We start from the raw sequence: 19,710 nt of genomic DNA on the forward strand, positions 1-19,710 counted from the left end.
ATTGCAGCCTCCAGGACTTGGGGAATGACCTTGGACAGCGTGGTGTCTGACGGTGAGTGCCTGAGGGAGACAGGCTGACAGAGGGAGGGAGAGAATTCCAATAGCATCGATAAGAACACCACAACTCCCCTCTGACAGGGATTTTCAACAGTTTCTCATCCACGTTCACACACAAACACAGGGCCGGTAATTGAGTTGTGAGTTGTTGTTTCTTTGTCCATACCTTTTGTTGATGGAGTTACTATAGATTACTTGTCAGGCCAGGGGGAATGGAGAAGATTTGATTTTTCTCTCCTGCTTTTTGGCCTCTTGTATTCATCCCAGTCAGCTATAAGCAGTGCCTTGCTTTGATCAGGTAAATGGGTCAAGACGTTGGGCTACGCTAAGTAAGCACTGTTCAACCGGAGCAAAGAAGACATCTGATTTTCCTCCTCTATGCATATTTCATAAACACAAAGGTGACCCCATGTAAAGGGAAGTCATTCCCGCTGTAGTTATTTCACAGTGACTTGCTCTGCTTACATAGTTCATAAAGTTACACTTGTTTCGTGCTGAAGGTTTTTTTAGGGGCTATCCATAAGTGCTCCTACCTCATTCAGTCCCTTTTATCCGCATTGCTTTAATGTAGGGTAGTAAATGGATTTAAAACCAGCTGAGCTTCACCTAACAATTTTGCACAGTGTTTTAAACGTTATCGTCATAATCAGTACTACCTCCACTGCCAGGTGTTCAGTTAACCAAATACAGTAGTATGATAACATCTACATAGCCAAACAACAGGTGTACATTATATTTTGTATCTCTCTAGGAAGTCCCTATGGGGTAAATATACTTCTTTCTCAAGGGAGACCTGGCCAACACTGAACCACTGGTATCTTGTAGAAAGACACTAAGAACTTACAAACAGTATTCACACCAGTAGAGGCTGGCGAAGGTAGAAATCAGAGGACGGCCTCATTGTAATGCACGGAATGAAATGAGGAATGGTATCACACACCCATTCTTCATTCCATTCCGTGCATTACAATCGTCATCGAGCCTGTCCTCCGATTTCTACCTCCACGAGTCTCCCCTGATTCACACACATATTATATGAAATTCTCCACTCGTGCCTGTGTAGACATTAGATACAGGAGGCGGATGTCTTTCTTGCTCAATGCGCACAGTAGTGGTGTTGTTGGAGGCCCTATTCCCCAGCTCCCTGTGCTGTTTCCTGCTTCCTGCCTGCGCCTCAGCCCACAGACCATTACCAGCCTGCTCCGCTGACTGTGTGGCGGGCTCCCTGAGACCAGGTGCCAGTCAAGATGGATGTTCTTGTTGGGCCAGGGTCCCATGTGGGCCCTGCGCGTCCAGCGCCAGTCCGTGCGTGCCAGTCCCGCCGGGCGTGCCACGGACCGAGGCGCTGTTCGGCTCCGCCACACAGCTGTAGCTTGCAGGGAGCCGGGGGTTACGGCGCAGAGCCCACTCACAGGAACAATGAAGAAATACTGTACCAGGTTTCCATGTACCAGAATTGAATTCCTGATTTTCATTCAAATACTGTCAAAACCGGTCTCTGTTTTACAAATCAAGCACCTCTATCATACCTCTATCATACCTATGATATGAGCTCTTCAAATATTGTTTCAGAGTGATTGGAGACAGAGAGCAGCACATTCTGTGGTGGGGAAAATCAATTTACTGATATCTTTGTTAGAATGTGTGTGTGTGTGTGTGTGTGTGTGTGTGTGTGTGTGTGTGTGTGTGTGTGTGTGTGTGTGTGTGTGTGTGCGTGTGTGTGTGTATGCGTGTGTGTGATAGAATGCTAAACGGAGCCCACTGTAGTGTCACAGTAGGCAGTGGTTTCTACCCTCGTCTTGGTAGAGCATCATGGTTGCTGACCTCTGAGTGCACCTTGCCTCACCTCCCGCGTGGCTTGGCTGTCAAGATGCATATTCCAGTACCACTAACGCTGTTTATAGAAGTCCCTCCCCCCAGCCTTCCTGCCACTCCTACCCTGCTGTCCTTCACGCTTAGAGCTGGGAGAACCCTGGAAAGAACCCTTTGGGTTGCCAAAGGAGGTCCTACATGGAACCCAACATGTTTTTCAAAGGGTTCTCCCAAAGGTTCAGCTGAAGAATCCTTTTTAGGCCTAAGTAGAACCTTTATGTATGTATATGTGGAGTTCACAGTCCACAGTGCTGCAGTGTCTGTCTTTCTGTCTATCTTTCTGTATCTCTGTGTGTCTTTGTGCACCCAGACCAAACTCTGTCAGCGAGGTAGGTCACCTTAGGCTAACCATACAATTGTGCCATCACAGAACGCAGAAGGACGGTAGCGGGTAGCAAGGGACAGGGGCACTTGACGCATCAGGCAGATAAAACGCCCGGGTCTGATAATGGCGCGTCCTCCTGCTCTTGCTAGCTGCTGGCTCCCTTTATGAACCAAGGCTTCTGTGGCAGCAGCATTCTCAGTAGTCTGTAGGCTTCGGGGGTTGGGTAAATCTTTTATTGATGCTGAATGACGGGGCTGGAATACAGCTGCAGTCTTATCTGATAGCTGACAAAACCTTTCAGCCGCCCGTGCTCTCTACTCGACAAAAGCCTGATGACGGATGCTTTCCAGCTGAGAGAGGGAGAAAAGTTATCTGATCCTACTGTAACTGCACCGTGTGCAAGTCTTCTCCCGGATCCCATCGGAAATTAAGAGGCTGTTTTTTTCCCCCTACCTGTAAGCTCTTCTTTACCTCCAAAAGCCACATCTTCTCCATGTCTATAATTGCTATTGCTCGGAGAGTATGTCGCTTATAGCTTATGCCTCCTCCTTTTGTATTGGGATTTTTATCAGGCGAAATCTTATTTTCTATCCCCAAACCACTGCTCACATTGCATTGCAACACACTGTGTTTTCAGCAGGGCACTGGAGATGAATGTCACGGATGTCGATAGGGAGAGTCCACCGCTGTCGGTGCCGGGGGGGGGTAGATGTATTCAGTCGCAGGTGCACCTCATGTTGTGTGTGTACAGGATGACCAGCCCATGGAGGTGTAATGTAAAGTTAATCTCCACTGGAGGCCTGTACTTCTCTCCTCCACTGTCAGACCTGTCAGGGCTGTAGCATTGCTGTGTAGAGGAGCTAATAGAGGACGTGGCTATGTCTGTAGGCAGCACAGACACAGGTACACAGGCACGGCCATGGGCATAGGCAGCCCTGAGGTGTCAACTGCAGAAGCTTTGGTGGGGGAACGTCACGGAGGCCTGATGCTGATGAGGAGGTGGAATCAGTCCATCTGTTCCCACTCAGAACTGCCCTCCGAGACTCCCCTATCCTCCCTCCATCCTTCCCTTACCCCTTACCCTCCCCCATTTCCCTTTCTTTGGCCACTGATCGTGGCTCCCTCACACCACTCTGTCCCTCTCACCTTCTTACCCCCCTTCTCACCCCCCCCCCCTCTCTCTCTCTCTCTCTCTCTCTCTCTCTCTCTCTCTCCCTTTTCTTTTTTTTGTTCCCCATTTGTCATGTCTTTCCTCCCTTGGTCCACCTCTATTTGCCTTTCTCTCTGTCTCCTTGTCTCTCAGTCTCTATCCTCCTCTCTGTCCATGTCTCTTTCCCTCTCCATCCCCCTCTTTCACACACTCTCTCTCTCTCTCTCTCTTTCCCTCTCTCTCTCTCTCTCTCTCTCTCCCTCTCTCTCTGTCGCTATTCCTCGTTGCTAGCCCATCAGTACAGTGGGTGTCATCACTATGACACGTCCTGTCCCCCCGGTATAAACAGCGGGGCTTAACAGCCGTGAGCCGTCAGCCTGGCACAGCCCCAACACCTTTGGTAATTGCCACTGCAATGGCAGTGGATCCCTTCTAACACACATTTGCTCTAATGCTGTATATACACACTGTATTATACAGTAAACTACAGTACTTATTTGCTGTAATTGAACAAAATGGTTCTATTCATCCATTACAGACAGACGTGTCAGAATAAGAGCGCGTACAAACATGTAGATCCATAGAGAAAATGTTTCGTGGAACACTTTTAGAAGTGTCATATCTGGTGTGTGCAAAGAACGTAGCAGTGGTCGACCCAACTGTGGTTAGATTTTTAAATGCCCCTGAATGATCTCGAGAGATACCAGGAGAGTCTTATTTGTTTTGATCAGTGTAAACTCGAGAGCGTCCATGGGGAGCTTGGTAATTAGGCCAGCTCGTTTCCTCATTAACTTGCAAAGGAAGGGAAACAGGTGCACAGACACTCACACAGTGTATACATGTAATAGTATTTAGCTGTGAGAAATTAACTATGTAAATATAGTACAATCCTTGGTGAGGTACGTAGTGCGAGAAAGGGGTTGGGCCCAGCCTTGGATGAAAGAGAAGTTCAATCAAAAAGGGACTGGACTGTGATTCAAAGACATTTTTCATTCATATTCAGCATGAAATCCGTGTTGATGGAAAGTGCCGCGCTCTGCACAATGGTTAATGGACGGGTCCAAAACATGATCCATCATGATCTGTAGTTGATGTGAAGTAACTAGTTCCATTTCTTGGTGTGTCAAACATTTCCTCGCAGTGGTCAAGGTTAGCTAACTCATGGTAAAATATTGGACAAAAAAAAACGTCTGAAGGCTTTCGGCTGGACATGTTGGTTAAAGTTGTGACTGTGCCTGCAGGGCAATGTTAAATTGTCCTTGAATTATGAGGGCTGGCCACATATGAAAGAGCTCTCTCTGAGAGTCTTTGGCACCAGCCCCGGCTCTAGCTCCAACAGAAAATCAAACGTCTCATGAGAACCAGCTAGCTAATGAGGACATTGAAGCATGGCACCATGGAACCTCACTACAGTGGGCCAAAACAAATGCTACAGTATCAGGGCTATTATATTGCCCATGAATTCAACATATCATCAGCTGTTGCTGTTGTGTCTCACAATATCAGTTTCACTCCCAATTAAAGCCATTAGTTATGTTCACTAGACATCCTTGATTGATGTGAAGTGTCAAGGCACAAGGGTATACGACTGTACATGTATGCTCTCCAATTTTTTTTTTTTAATGCTCATCACTTGAGATGACCTCACCAATTGACAGACAAACTGACCATATAAGATCATAGAGACAGTGGTCACAGTTGTTTTAATCAAGTAATACTTGCCTAATGAATAATACTGAGACATTGCCTGGCTGGCGTGGGCAGGTTATGTTAGCGAGGTCAATGGGCGGCACAGAGGCTGCAGCAGAAGCAGCAGGTAGCAAGGTGACACTGCTCCACCACAGTTGCCAGGATGTTGATATTGCTCGGTACCTCCGAGACCACCGCTTCAAAACAAATATGGCATTGACAAACACAGCGACTACTTGGATTCAGATTTGAGAAGTGTAGAGCAGTGTAACTAACTCTGTGCACTTGGAAGACCTTGATGTATACGCCGTAAATTAAAAGCGTTGGTTGACTAGCTTGAACGTTCTTGACATGTTCTCTGTAAATACATTTGACGTTTCAAGATCGTCGGCATCTGCTTTCTGTGTTCAGCATCTGAGACCAATTTGCTGCAGCAATTTGATTATTTCAACACATCAAATATTTGAAGAATTTATTGTATTCATCTATTTCAGCTCAGCTTTGCGGTGATTAACACGAGCTAGCGTAATTGAAGCATGGATTTTAAGGAACCAGGGATATTTAATTCTTCCATCATTAATAGACAGCACAATTATGTGGCTGAGAGGGTTGATCAGGGAGCCAGTAAACACTCTTCATAAATACACCGCCGTATTGACTGTATGTTGGCACATTGTATTTTATCTTAAGTACTGTAGATGGCATAACAGCCATTTAACATGACTCCCTCTCTCCCCTCTCAAAGTGACACCTTTAAGCTTCTTGGATGGTAGCCTTGTGAAGTGTGCAGGTGATGTCAGCCCTGGGCAGCGGGGAGAGGGAGGTGAGGGGGAACAAACATTAATCCCTTGTTATCTTTCAAATGGTTCGTTTATTGACATAGTGTCAAGAGGATTTCAGATAGATTAAGATGTGCACATAGGAATAATGTATGCTATCGATTCACAGAGGGCTTTTTACCGGTGTTAAGCATTTTCAAAGTGGACGATGCAGTTTCTTTTAGGTGCTGGTGTTTATTTTAGAGACTTGCTAGGGGTGGGCTAGGCAGGGCTAGTGTACAATTTTGAGAACTGTACACTAGTCCTACCTGATAAATTTATTTTCAGTAAATGCCCCACCTATTGAAATAAAATCCTCAAATGAAAACAACTACTGTAAATGATTAGTGTTGCCGTCTGCCTAGCCTTACAGAGGGACTGTATTGGGAGTTATGGGGGGGGGGGGGGGGGTTGAAAGTCCTCAGTGTGCTCCAATCCTGGGGTCTCGCTGTGAAGGGCTCTCTTGGCTGGCGTGATTGGCTGTCAGAGGCAAATGTCACTCTAACTGTGATTCACGGTGAGGAGAGGAAACATCAGTAACCGGGAGGAAATGGCAGGCCATCCAGAGCAACATGACAATGTGGTTTGAAGTAGTTCATTAAGCGCCCAGTGTATCCATCCGGCTCTCTCCCTCTCTCTCTCCCTCCCTCTCTCTCGCTCTCTCTCTCTTTGGCGTGGGTCTCAGCGGGGGCCTGTCAGTGGACAGGTGCAGGCCACTTCTCTTTATTAATGACAAGCAAAAATAAAGCAACCTGCACTAGGAGCCGGGGCTGGCTCCCAGCCAACTACTGTACCTATGAATTGGAGGGAGGAAAAGGAAGAGGAGGGAGGAAAGGAAGGGAAGGGGAACGAGAGGAGGAGGGGAGACGGCGGAACACCACGAACCTTAGAACTGACAAATGTCCCGACTACTCTGCTGCACACTCCACTGGTACTGTGACAAATGAGGGGTTGAACACACACAACACAGGATGGATTGAGTTCCTCGGAGGGTGATGGTTTAAGAGAGGCAACGTGCCTGACGTTTGTGGAGTGGAGAGACTGTTGGCGAAAGCCTTTACATTAACATAACAAGTGTGACTAGACCAGGTTATTCCATGGTCGTGTTCATGAACCCGACTTGCAACGTTGCTGGTTTAAATCATGCCTGAGGCACTTTTTTGGGGGGGGGGGGTAATTCTTGCTAATTATTGTTGCTTATGCTAATATTTGCAAATGCTTTCCCCTGACAACTTACCCGAACCGTAACCACTCGAAGTTAATGCCTAATACTGTCTAATTGCCACGTAAGTCCTAATTCAAGTAACTCTCAGTAACGTATCTTGCAATTCACGTAATTCTCACACAGCGTATCTTTAGTTTTTGGCGTATCTTACCACACCACAGATTGTCAACGCTGGTATAGCCAGACACTGGTATACGATGTTATAGCCACTTGCACACAGAACATATTCTTTGGTCTGCAGAAACGATCCCCCATAACATATTCGGCTGGAGACTATGTTGATACAGCAAGTATGTTCTCTAGCATGTCAGCAGTGGATGGGAGTGCAGAGTGACACTGAGGACGGGGAGCTGGGGTTTTGTGTCTACCTCTATAAGGGCTTGTAGAAAAGCAAAGCCTAGCAGGATGACAAACAGCATGTTTGCATGGGGAGGACCATAATACAAATCTATTTCTGTCAACAGAAATCAACTCCAGGCAATTACTGTCCTTTGTGTGCATTTGATTACTACAGCACTTTGAATTAAGCAGAGTCTTAAGCTGCCAGTTATAGGGGCATTCATCAGTTGTCTTGCCGGGTTGATTTAAATATCTTGTTGTTTTCTCCTATCTGTCTCCACTCCACCTTCGCTCTGTCTCTTCTTCCGGCTCTGGAACAGTTATGTATTGATGCTCTGGTAATGGACTGCAAGATTCACTCCAATAAACAAGGTGATCCAGTAAAGGAAATGTTGGCTTCTTCCTCCACCCTTGTTTTATTTTTCATCCATTCTTTCCTGATTATTGCTCGAAATGAATAGGGCAATTTGTTTCAGGCCAAACATGAAATGAAACTCATTCCTTCTCATTACAAAACGCCCCTCAGAAAATGTCATTTTTTCCCTCTGTGACACGACCGCCTCCCTAATTTCAATATTATTATCATCTGATTGTGTTATTTTGACCTGATTTTTTTTGTCTGAGACTCATACAAAGAGTTCCAATGAAAAAGCATTTGAGCATGTAGAAAATGGATTGGTGATTGGTTTTCCACATTAAAGTCAGAACAGAATCGCTTTTGGTTTTTACTATTGACCATCATTTCCAATTATTATTAGATATTTTGCACAGTCTAACACTCCTAGTGTGAAAGATATTGCAACATGTTTTCATGTGTTTTCCCTATGGACATCATTTACTCTTCATCTGTTTCATGATTTTGCTGTAAATCTACAGTATCACATAGTGGTTGCCAAGTTCCAAACTTGTGAGCAAGCTTGTGAGAAAAAACGGTTCTTGGTTTTGTGCCATAGCTAAAGCCTTGTGAGGCTATGTGATGTACAGTATCATTTCAAATGAATAGGACTATGTTACTATTGATGTTCACTGATGTGTTGGCTGAATTAATAGAACAGTATTTATGAGGTAAACTAATTACTTTAAGTGATTACTATAATGCACCATTGATGTATTGATATACACTGGCTAATGACCCATACTGGCAAACCTGATAATGATGATTATGAGTGAAAGTGTAGACTAGGTGTTTTAATTGTGAAATGTCTAGCCTGGAAAGTGGTTCAATAACATACCAGACAAAGCTCACAATAATATGCTAAACTAACCTCATGGCAAAACAAGTAATCATGATTATCATACACTGTGGGATTCAGTAAAAAAAGATCACACACCCTCACATACTGTAGACTGAAGTATACGGTACAGTAGGTCTGCTGTATAGGTATTGATTGCCAAGCTATGGTTTGTAAAAAAAAAAAACATTCCTACCATCACAACCATTAGGGAATAGGATCTCAAGGATCGTTGTGTCTAGTTTGGAAATACATATTTAAAAAATGTAGCATTCCTTTTAAGGAAAGATTATAATTTTTGACAACATTTCCCTCTGTATAGTAATGCACTGTACTGCTTGTGTACAATATACACTCTCACATGCCTTAACCCAGCAGTCTCATTGCATCACCGGGGAACCTGATTTATGATATATGCCGTGGCCATATTCAAATTCTCCAGACTTGAAAACAAAACAGTGTGATACCCTATCAAATGTCCCTTACATAGTGTTCTCTGGGTGTGACAAGGCAAATAAATTCAAATCCGTTTTGTGGTCTGGAAAGGCCTCAGTGGTCAAGTCGATTTATTTAAAATGCCCTACAAGTTGTGCGTTGATAAACTGCCTCTCCGGCGCAATCACAGTGGTGGGGGCCGTAACACTCTGTACATTTCCATATTTATTTCCCTCTGATAAGATTGGTTTTGTCTGCGCCAGAGTGTTACTCATTTCAGGGAGTCATATTGAAATGGCTGCACAGTCCCTTAGTCCCTATTTATACCTGTGTAAAGATACATGTCCACTGAAAGCTATTCATTCACATTTTTCTGAAAAATAATAAACAAGCTATCAAATGCAAGTCGGGACTGAAATTGCACATCAGCACAAAGTATTTGGTGGGCTATAGCTCTGACATTGACTTTTTTTCCTCTCTCAGCTGTCAGGGCTGAAATTGCTGTACTGCTTCATGATAGACTTGGCCAGTGTGCAGCAGCCAGGTCAAGCTATTATTATTGCGCCAGGTGCCCAGATCTACAACGGATTTTACAATGGATTTTGGTACTGTGTTGAGCTTAGGAGCTGTGAGGTTTGAAGCACAGGCCGCTAAAGAGCTCATATGCTCTATGACAGCCCCTCTGTGTCTTACTGTGTGTGTGTGTGTGTGTGTGTGTGTGTGTGTGTAGCATTCAGAAAAGTGCATTCTCTGTGACCCAGGGCAACACATGGCTGCTTCCCCGGCGCCTGTTTATGTAATCTGTAACCTGTGCACTGTCTGAAAGACAACGCATTAACCTAACAGACCGAACTAATGTGTGCTGCTACTGTCTCTGCTGCTGCATCTTCACACGTATTACCTCACTTAAACTCAGGGTACATCAAGTAGCACAAACACACGCACACACACACACACACACACACACACACACACCTATCCAACCCCCAGCCTGCAGCCTGCATCTCCTCTCACACTTGATGGATATCAGTTTCCCTCATCAATTTTTTCATTGCATATTTCATGGCTCTGTCTGGAATTAATTTCAACCTGGCGTGACAAAAAAATGATCAGAGCAAATGTATATAACAAAAACTATACTGTAAATCGGAGTAAGTGGCAGACCTCAACACAAATTACAGTAGACAGGTTGGAATGTAAAACAATATTTATGGGGACAGAGAGCAGGGGTGACATATTACCTGGCAGCTGTGTGCACACACATCTATAATTGGACTTATATGCAAGCACATAAACACAAAATCCACATCTCTTAGCTCAGCAGCCAGCATAAAGTTAGCTATACCTACTCATAGTACTTATGCCATTTGAGTCAGTGGCTATTATGATTGATGTCAAGATGTCTTGGGTGAGTTGTCCAGCCATGGAACTGTTTGTGCTGACCCAACATTTTGGCTTTATAATGGGGCTGTGGGGCTGTCCCCCACACTCACACATCATTCTCTTCGCATTTCATTTGAAGATACAGTTGAAATGTTGATGACAACTTAGTTAAAGTGTGTCACACCCGTAAGTTTAAATTAACTGGATGTGTTGATAATCAGAATGTATTGGGCCCTATTTGCCTTGACCCTTACGACATCAGTTCCTACATTTACATTATATTTTAGGCATTTAGCAAACTCTCCTATCCAGAGTGACTTACTGTATTGTACCCGTGTGTTCAACTTAACTCACTAACTGCCAAAGAATTCCGGAACACTCACCACCTGTGCCAAGTGTTTTATGTTGTATTTACATAGCAACAATACTTTGATTGGCTACAAAATAAGCATCATCATTTATGACTTTTTGGTGAATAAAGTTACCGTTGGCACACAAGAATGTTGACAATTTTGGCGACTTTATTCACCACCTTCTGCACTAAATGAGTTAAGTAGGTGAGACAATAAGAGATGCCAGTGCATGTTTCCCAACTTTTTTTCCTCAGCAGATAACTCTGAATAATGCTGTATTAGTCTGACAGTGGCTATGTCAGTCAAATGGCCTTCCTTGCCTCTTCCGTGTCATATGCTCTTGTTTCACCCTGTGTAACTGGTCCAAGAGCTCACAAGCATTACTGGAATGTTGATTGACTCGTCATTACGGGCTCCTGTGGCCTTTCTCTCCTCTGCTCATCTAGACCAATAGAAATAGAGACAAGGGAGTGGCTGCAAATTGCCGAGCAGAACTTGAAATGTCTTTGAAGCTCGAAGAGCCCTCCATTTTACGATGCAAATGTAAAATGCAGATGGGGGAGAGGAGATGAATATGAGATGAGATGAGATGGAAGAACCTAATGCAATGGCACAAGTGATAATACTTCATGCGCTTCATTTGAATTTGACCCTACCGTAGGTCTAGTAGCCATTGTGTATGGATCCATTATGCTCTTGGGCTGGGGTAGTTATGTAGGATACGATGAGATTTCTCCTAGTTTCAGTCTGCATACTCAAGCGGCCACTCCTAATCCTAATACCACTCAGAGTGTTGTGCTTCCCGAGATAGCTACAAATGCATACTCGTGTTCTAACTTTATTTCTGTTGGTTCTTCCTCCTCCACAGTGGACGGCTGCATCGATTGGTCGGTGGACCTGAAGAGGTATCGGGTCCTAGCGGGGGAACCAGTGAGGGTAAAGTGTGCCCTCTTCTACAGTTACATCAGGACCAACTACTCCATGGCTCAGAGCGCCAAGCTGCGCCTCATCTGGTACAAAAACAAAGGGGACTCAGAGGAGCCTATCATCTTCTCTGGCCATCGCCTCAGCAAAGAGGACGACTCCATCTGGTTCCGCTCCGCCGAGCTGGAGGACAATGGCTTCTACACCTGCGTCCTAAGGTGTGTGTGTGTGTGTGTGTGTGTGTGTGTGTGTGTGTGTGTGTGTGTGTGTGTGTGTTTGTCTTTGTGTTTGTGGAGGGTGCAGTCCCTGTGGGTTTATGTCAGATAAAAACATTTGAGCTGTCTGACCCCAAACAGCACCATGTCTCGCCATTCAATCACAGCCCACTTCACTTCCAGGAAGTGAGTGGTGAATTCTCATTTGATTACACTGCTGATCTTGGCCATTGAACCCAGCCATGTATGTTTAGAGGCCTTATTTCCCCCTGTCTACTTTTGTAGCAATAGTATAGTCCCAAAGAATCAAACTCTTATGCATTTGCTAATGCAGCAATGCTGTCTTCTATCTCCCCAAAAAATGTGTGCGTTTGTGACGTCTGGACTTTCATAACGTATTACAATGCTAAACAGCGTCACCAAGGCACACCAACCACAACTGCTAAGCATGAGATGGTGCAGAGGGAGAGGGATCCACGTCTCGTGCCATGTTCTGTTTCCTCTTGGAACAATGCATGTCTTGCTGGCTTCACCCCTGGCAGGCTCAGCAGGGACGCTCAGCAGGGACGCTGAACTGTACATGACTCGAAAATATATGCTTGAAAATATGTAACTGACATTCCACTAAACAACAATGCCCTTTCAATGTCATTAATATAATATCAATCATGTCAAGTCCCTAGCAAGCAGGAATGTCCTGTGTAGAATTTAATTTTGGATTATCAAGGAATTATCAATGATTGCACAATTAAGGCCTTATCATACATTTAGGGGGAAATATATTTGTACTGTACCACTTTAAGAATAATCGCTAAGGAATTGGATATAGACCTCATAGAGATATAGAATGATAATATCTTATTCAATGATCGTACCGAAGCTTCTGCAAAAATCCTCTTCCAAAGATGATAATCCGGCTCCTCTCTGACAAAGCTGATGCTTTTCCTGGGCCATAATAAGGCTTTTCTCTTGAAATAAGTGAGGCTTCTGCACTCCCCTCACACTATGCTGACAGTCTAATTAGGGCCCCAGTCTCTGTCAGTGTCTCTGGGCCTCTTATTAGACTTACTTTCCCACTCAGTTGGACAACAGCACAGGCGGCCGCAATGCATCCCAAAGTGTTAGCAGAGTCATCAAGCCTTTCTTTTTTGTGTTTTTGTGGGGGGGGGGGGGGGGGGGGGGGGAGACTATGTACATAGTGCATAGACGTTTGGGAGGAGGAAGAAAAAACTGATTAAAGCCAAGAGGTGTCATGCATTATTAGCTCTTAAAATGTATACATCTTATAATGAGCCTTGGTAATGGTTTATCTTTCGAACAGCAATTATACATTACAGTATATCTCTCTGTGGCCGTTTTTGGACTGATTTAAAATGGCTAATAACAACTGGTAGTAGGATGGTAGGAGATGGTATGAAATGGTAGTTAGAAGACATAAGAAGGCCATAAACATTTATGCCAAGCCTTATAATGATACATTATGATTATATCACAATGCTTTATTCCAGTTTAGATCTGTATCTGTACTATGTAATATCTCTCTATACGTTACTGTATAATATTCTCAAAATTCTAAAATTAATTTAATCAGCTACCTGTGAATGACGTTCAAGGTGAAACTGAACAGGAGCAAAAATGCTATTTTCATTTAAGACCATCATCTTGATTTCTAGAACCAAAGAACTGTGTATCCAAATAAATGGTGTTTTGGGTTTCTGTTGATCCCCATGCTGGTTTTAATAATACCAGAGAATATGATTCAGGCTCCTAATAATAACTCGAAAACACAATCAGCACAGAGTGGAGAGCAGGTATTCTTTTTGAAATAAGGTAGCAGAGCAGCCAGTGCTGAAGTCGCTTGGTATTTAGAGAAGAATGTGACACGCTTCTGACAGACAATTGCTGTAAAATAACATTGGCAGAGTCTGCTGCGCCTGAAATGACAGGATGGCTTGGGAATGGAGGAATCTATTTTCTCTGAGGGTCCACTGACCCGCAGGAGGGATAATGCTCTGTGTCTCTCCCAGGCCCCCTACGCAGACCACTTCTGACAAGAAATAGACACACACACACACACACGCACACACGCACACACATGCACACAAACACTCAAAGGAATACACACTCTTACCCCCCCATGTTTTTTTCCCTTTTTCATCTGACTTTTCATGTGAACACAATCAGGAGGCGCACAGTATCTGGATACATGAAACATGTCAATGCAAGGTGTAAATGTGGTCTCAGTCTCTCCCAGGTCTCCTATGCAGACCGCTTCTGACATGAAATACACATGCGAGCACACGGACACATACACAAACCCCATCAAGGCCTCGACCGCAGTAATATAGTGTACTAGGCAATGCCCCCTGTTTTATGAAAACATGTGCAGTGAGTGACTAACTGGCCCTGGATGCGAACCCACAGCACCAGCATGACACATGTTAAGCTGTAGTCAACGAGTCGATGCAATCTGCTCAGCTAATGCGCAGCGAGACAGATTCATCACCCCTTTATTTCTCATTCTCTCCGGCTAAGCTCTCCTCCATCTCCCACACTGATGCAGGGAGAGGGATTTCACGCCTTTCCCAAACAATGGATGCGCGTTTAGCTTTGTTCGATAACTTTATGCCGAGAAAAAATAAAACCCATGTTCCTGGTGCTGTCTGAGTGATGCCTCCCTAAAAGACTCTAGAGCACTTTTATATTCATTATCTTTCACTGTGCTTTTTTTCCTCTGCTCCTACTAAACTCTGGCCAAGCTTGAGCTATTCCTCCCTGAGGTCTGGAGAGTAATCTGTGCCACCTGTCTTTTTCTCCCCTCATAAGATAATTCTCCTCTCTACAATAGCCCGGGTGTCACAGACCTCTCCTTACAAAGCGGCCCAGGTTTTTAACCTTTCTATTAATCTGGCCATCCAGGACCCCGTTAGAGCCAAGGAGAGCGCTTCTGTGCCTTGGCAGATTTGAACACACAATACGGTTGCCAGTCTTTTCAAATATTTAACACAGGCTGTGGCTTTGATGTTAATCAACTTAAGCCCTCCCAAAATGCAGTCTCTTTTGATTGAGAGAGGAGAGTATTGTTTCAAATGCCTACAAAGAGGAAATGGAGTGTAACCTCTCTGGCCTTGTCGGACTGATAAAAACATCTTACTTAAGATGCACTAATCTACAGTTGCCAAACAATAACTGACTGTAGCCTTTACTCAGGGTATTATGATGCAGACATAAAACATTGTAAAACTTGTCATAAGCACATATAAACACAGCCTTATTATGTATTATAAGATTATGAGAGCATTATAATGGATCATATCTGCATAAGAAAAGTAATAATGCACTATACTTTACTTGTTGGTCTGAAGTGAAATGCTACTGACTTTCTCAATAGATGCATTACAAGTGGAGTTAAAGAATGATTGTTCAAATTCGGTGTTTCGGTATATTGTGCTCAGAGTAATCATTTGGCAATTTTGAGTTTACAATATGAAGCTATGAGGGGGTAGATAGTCTTTTAAGAAAAATCAATTCCATTATTTTTCATATGATGGCTTGCTCTTCTGTGAATGAATGTTTCAACTTCAGAAAACACATTCTGAAACAGTGTTATTGGAAACTAAAAGCATTAATTTCTGAGCCAGACAGAGATTCCTACTGAGCAGCAGGTTGGCTCAGATGTTCATTTGTAAGCCACTCACCTTCAGAACATCATAGTACGTTATCAAGCGAGGAGAGAAGTCACCTTGACTTGGGGTAGAAAAGCTGTCTGCTCACTGGCATTGGTATACAGGACATTCACTGCACAGTGTGATCCCTGTCTTTTGTGATCAGTAGGAGGTGTAATCTCCACTTTATTCTCATCTAGAATCCTGGGGTATCCATGCCTTTCCAATACATGTCCAGGCTTCCCCTAAACAACCCCAGAGATATGACTGAGATAACTTTGTCTATGTTGTCTGTCCTCATTCTCACTCTCCATTATTTCTTAATTGACATGTGGAGGAGTAATGTTTAGTAATTCTACCCCCCATTGTTACTCACAAACAGCCTGTCTTTCGAGACTCAACCCTGTGTTTCTAGACTCTACCCACATTGATGGTCATCAACAAAAGCTTCTCTCTTGCTAAAATATTGGTGTCACAATCTCATAAAGTAAGGGGTCTCCAGTTTTTGAGGCTTACATGGCTTTTATCTTGGCCATTTGCCTCCTGCTTCTTTAAAAGAGACTGTGTGTGTGTGTGTGTGTGTGTGTGTGTGTGTGTGTGTGTGTGTGTGTGTGTGTGTGTGTGTGTGTGTGTGTGTGTGAAAGAAAGACAAGTGCACAGTAAGCAGGTTTCAACCTCGAAAAACCTGCCTTTGATCTGCTGTGATGCTCTCCGCAGCAGCTCCATAGGGAGAGACCTGTTAACCCTTGCACCCATTTAACCTTGAGCATGAAACAAACCCATTGATGCAGGTTAAACTGGGAGATAGTTCACATTGAATGGGCGATGACTCAACAGAAAATAATAGAGGGGTGATGAATTGTGATTTGCGTCTAGCTTTTCTATACATTTGTCTTTTTATATTCTTACTTGGAACATTTTGTCTCTCTTGTCTCAATGGTGAGTCTAATACAAGGAAATGTGTCTAATTTTTTAGATCACATGTTTAATAGATTCAAAAGTAGGGCCATCACGGTTCATTTACAGTTGGACTAGTCCCCATTTAAATGAAATTGGGAGATCATGTTCTGTTTGAAATATTTAGGACTCCTTTTTAAAACCTCACTACATTTCCTCTTCCCTCTTTTACAGAGAAAATTGTTGAAATAGGATTTCTCTCACCCGCATTTTGATCAGTGGAATTGGCCTACATTTATATTCAAACTGTTGCATGTAAAATTCTCCCTCCCCAAAATCCATCTTTGTTAAGCCCCTTTATGAAGTTCAAAGAGATTGCTGTGTCATTTTTATGCTTCTAGAGCGAGTCAAGTGAGATTGCATAGGAAAGTGTCCCTATAGAGAGTTTGTGGGACTTTCAATATAGCATCTAGGGGTCTATCCATACTGTATGCTTGTGAAGCTTTTACATTGCATCACTTCATGCCAATAATACTGTATAAACAGCTATTTCAAACTAACCTGTGCATTGCTAATTTAGGGTTAGGGTCTTCATTGAAAGCAGTGAACAGTGCAACATGTTTGATCTCAATTAAATATTAATGTCACTATTAGGTAAAAAATATTTTTAAGATGCTCCTGTGGCCCATCTCAATGAACACTGCATAATGAAAACAGGTCAAATTGCATAAATTATATGAGACTCATAGACTCAATACGTATTTAATTGGCCCTGGGGTCTTCACAGGCCCATCATCCCAGCGAGTGCACTTAAGAGAGGCCCTGTGGAGGCAATGGAGAGAATGAGGTTCATTACGTGTGAATTAATCATGTGATTTCCTTTCCAACGTCTCCTCTCTCTGTGTGAGAGCCCGTGGCAGGGCGCCCTGGAGAGCTGTTCCTATCTCTACTGTACCGTATGTCTCCCCTACAGGGCCATGTCACTGAGACAGGATTCACGTGAGATTTCCTGGGACAGCCTTTTTCCAGCTGTTTGTTCTCTGGTGGACTGTGACAAACATACAAATGCGGAACACGACACCTGTAGCAGAGGCCGTAGGGTTTACATCAATAGTCTAAAATGGCTTCCTTTTCTTGTCTCTTCTACTTCATCTGCACTGATGTAAAAACATTTTTTATTTTTTATTGAAAGCATGTTCCCAGTGGACATACATCACAGAGGAATTGCTTTCACGCATACCATTGTTTCAGATCAGTGGAGATGATGAAGATGAGTCAAGGAGAAAGGGCCACTGTAGAATAGTGAGACAAAGCCCTAGTGTATGGTCTATACAGAGCTCAAGGTCAGGTCACTACAATGACCTCCACGCTCTGCTTCAACCTCCACTATTCCCCCAGAGATTCCCCCAGTGAAATCTGCTTGGGAGGAAGTCGTGCAGGTTAATTGATGTTCCTGATGCTTATTCAGTCACGTCTCAAGGGTGTTGGGAGTGGACAAACTGACTCATGGGGTGGGGGGGCGGTGGGGGGGGGGGATACATCTTAAAATGTTTGTGTTCGATTAATTGTAAAAAAATATATAATTTGAAGCTCAGATGAGCAAATGTCAACCTGAACCCTTTTTATTAAGCATGTAATTCAATTGGTGAGATGTAGCTCCAGCTTCTCATTTGAGAGTAATTGCAGGAGGGAGATATGAAATGGAAGCAAATCAGGAGGATTGCACAATAGTTATGCGATTATGTGATTACCCCCCTGCTAATCGTCAGTAAGAGGTCAGTGAAAATATCCTCCACATTTGTCCTAAATGACTTAACACATCTGTCCTCTGTTTAGCCGTTGTTGTTGTGCTTTTATTATAGAGACACTCACACACACACACACACACACACACACACACAGTACCCATCCCTCTTACCCACAAAGCCTTGATGTCCAATTCTGAAACCAGCTAAATGTTTCATGCTGAAATTTTAAATCTTGGCATCAACCAAGCTCAAGTTGCTGGTGGACGTTCCTTAGCGTTTGAGAGCTTGACTCACATTGCCACCAGAGTGCAATTCTAGGCCTGAAGGCCTCATGCATTTACAATGGATGGGGTTAGAGGGGGCGATGCAGCCGTCACTCTGTGTGTAGTAGCCATGCCGCTCTGCTTTCCATGCTGATAGTGTCATGACACCGGCATCCCTGAAGGACACTTGTACTTCTGGCTGGTGCCTGCCAAGTGATGGTAATGAGATGGAACTTCATCCATACAATATGAGATGCAACTTCATCCATTTGCTTTGCCACTTTGGGGAAAATCAGTTCTTCATTTATTAATGAAGAGATTAAGAACCATACACTGTACACTATCTCTATTCCGGTAAATGTTGGTGATATGACATACTTCTACAGTATTGTACACGACAGTCAATATGAATCATCCAAAGTTTCGATATTCTAAACAGAGCAGACTATAAATATATGTATTTCCTCGTCTGTTTAGAACTCTAGATATTAAACTGATAAGATTGTAAATCGGTAATCGCCTGGAAATTAAAACATTTCTGGTTATTCATTGCAAGGGTTCAATTGAAGCTTCCCACTCAGTACCATTCAGATATCCCAAATTCCTTATACCATTGTTCTTCTTCACGGTTTCGTCAATATAAGAGCAAACGGAACCCACGTCACAGCAAGGGAGGATTGACAGAAGCGCTGTGTTTAAGAGCACTGCTGGTTTTTCAAGATGAAACCCCAGTGGACAAATCGATGTGTGCTTTTGTGTGTGATGACTGCAGCTGGAGGTGAACTTGAGGAAAACATAAAACCTTCTACACTGTGTGTGTGTGTGTGTGTGTGTGTGTGTGTGTGTGTGTGTGTGTGTGTGTGTGTGTGTGTGTGTGTGTGTTGTGTCCCTGCAGGAACTCAACCTACTGCATGAAAGTGTCCATGTCCTTGACCGTGGAGGAGAATGATGATGGCCTGTGCTTCAACAGTCGAATACGCCACCTGGAGAAGGCAGAGATCACCAAGAGCAAGATGATCACCTGTCCTGACATCGAGGATTACCTCGCCCCGTACAAGCAGCCCATGATGACCTGGTATAAGGTGAGCACTCTCATGTCCGGAGAATTGATGTGTTGCTG

At 43.7% G+C, this 19,710-nt stretch overlaps 1 protein-coding gene across 1 annotated transcript in view; it reads left to right on the top strand.

The window, feature by feature from the left end:
* Positions 1–19,710, top strand: part of il1rapl2 (interleukin 1 receptor accessory protein-like 2) — a gene marked incomplete at both ends in the record, with an annotated part of 142,219 nt that overhangs the window by 63,315 nt on the left and 59,194 nt on the right. The window contains 2 exons of the mRNA XM_083686394.1: positions 11,747–12,020; positions 19,486–19,672. Of these exons, the coding sequence (XP_083542520.1) occupies positions 11,747–12,020; positions 19,486–19,672 (461 nt within the window). The remainder of the gene's footprint in view (positions 1–11,746; positions 12,021–19,485; positions 19,673–19,710) is intronic.

This window comes from Argentina silus, assembly GCF_951799395.1.
Source record: "Argentina silus genome assembly, chromosome: 15".
Taxonomy (NCBI): Eukaryota; Metazoa; Chordata; class Actinopteri; order Argentiniformes; family Argentinidae; genus Argentina; species Argentina silus.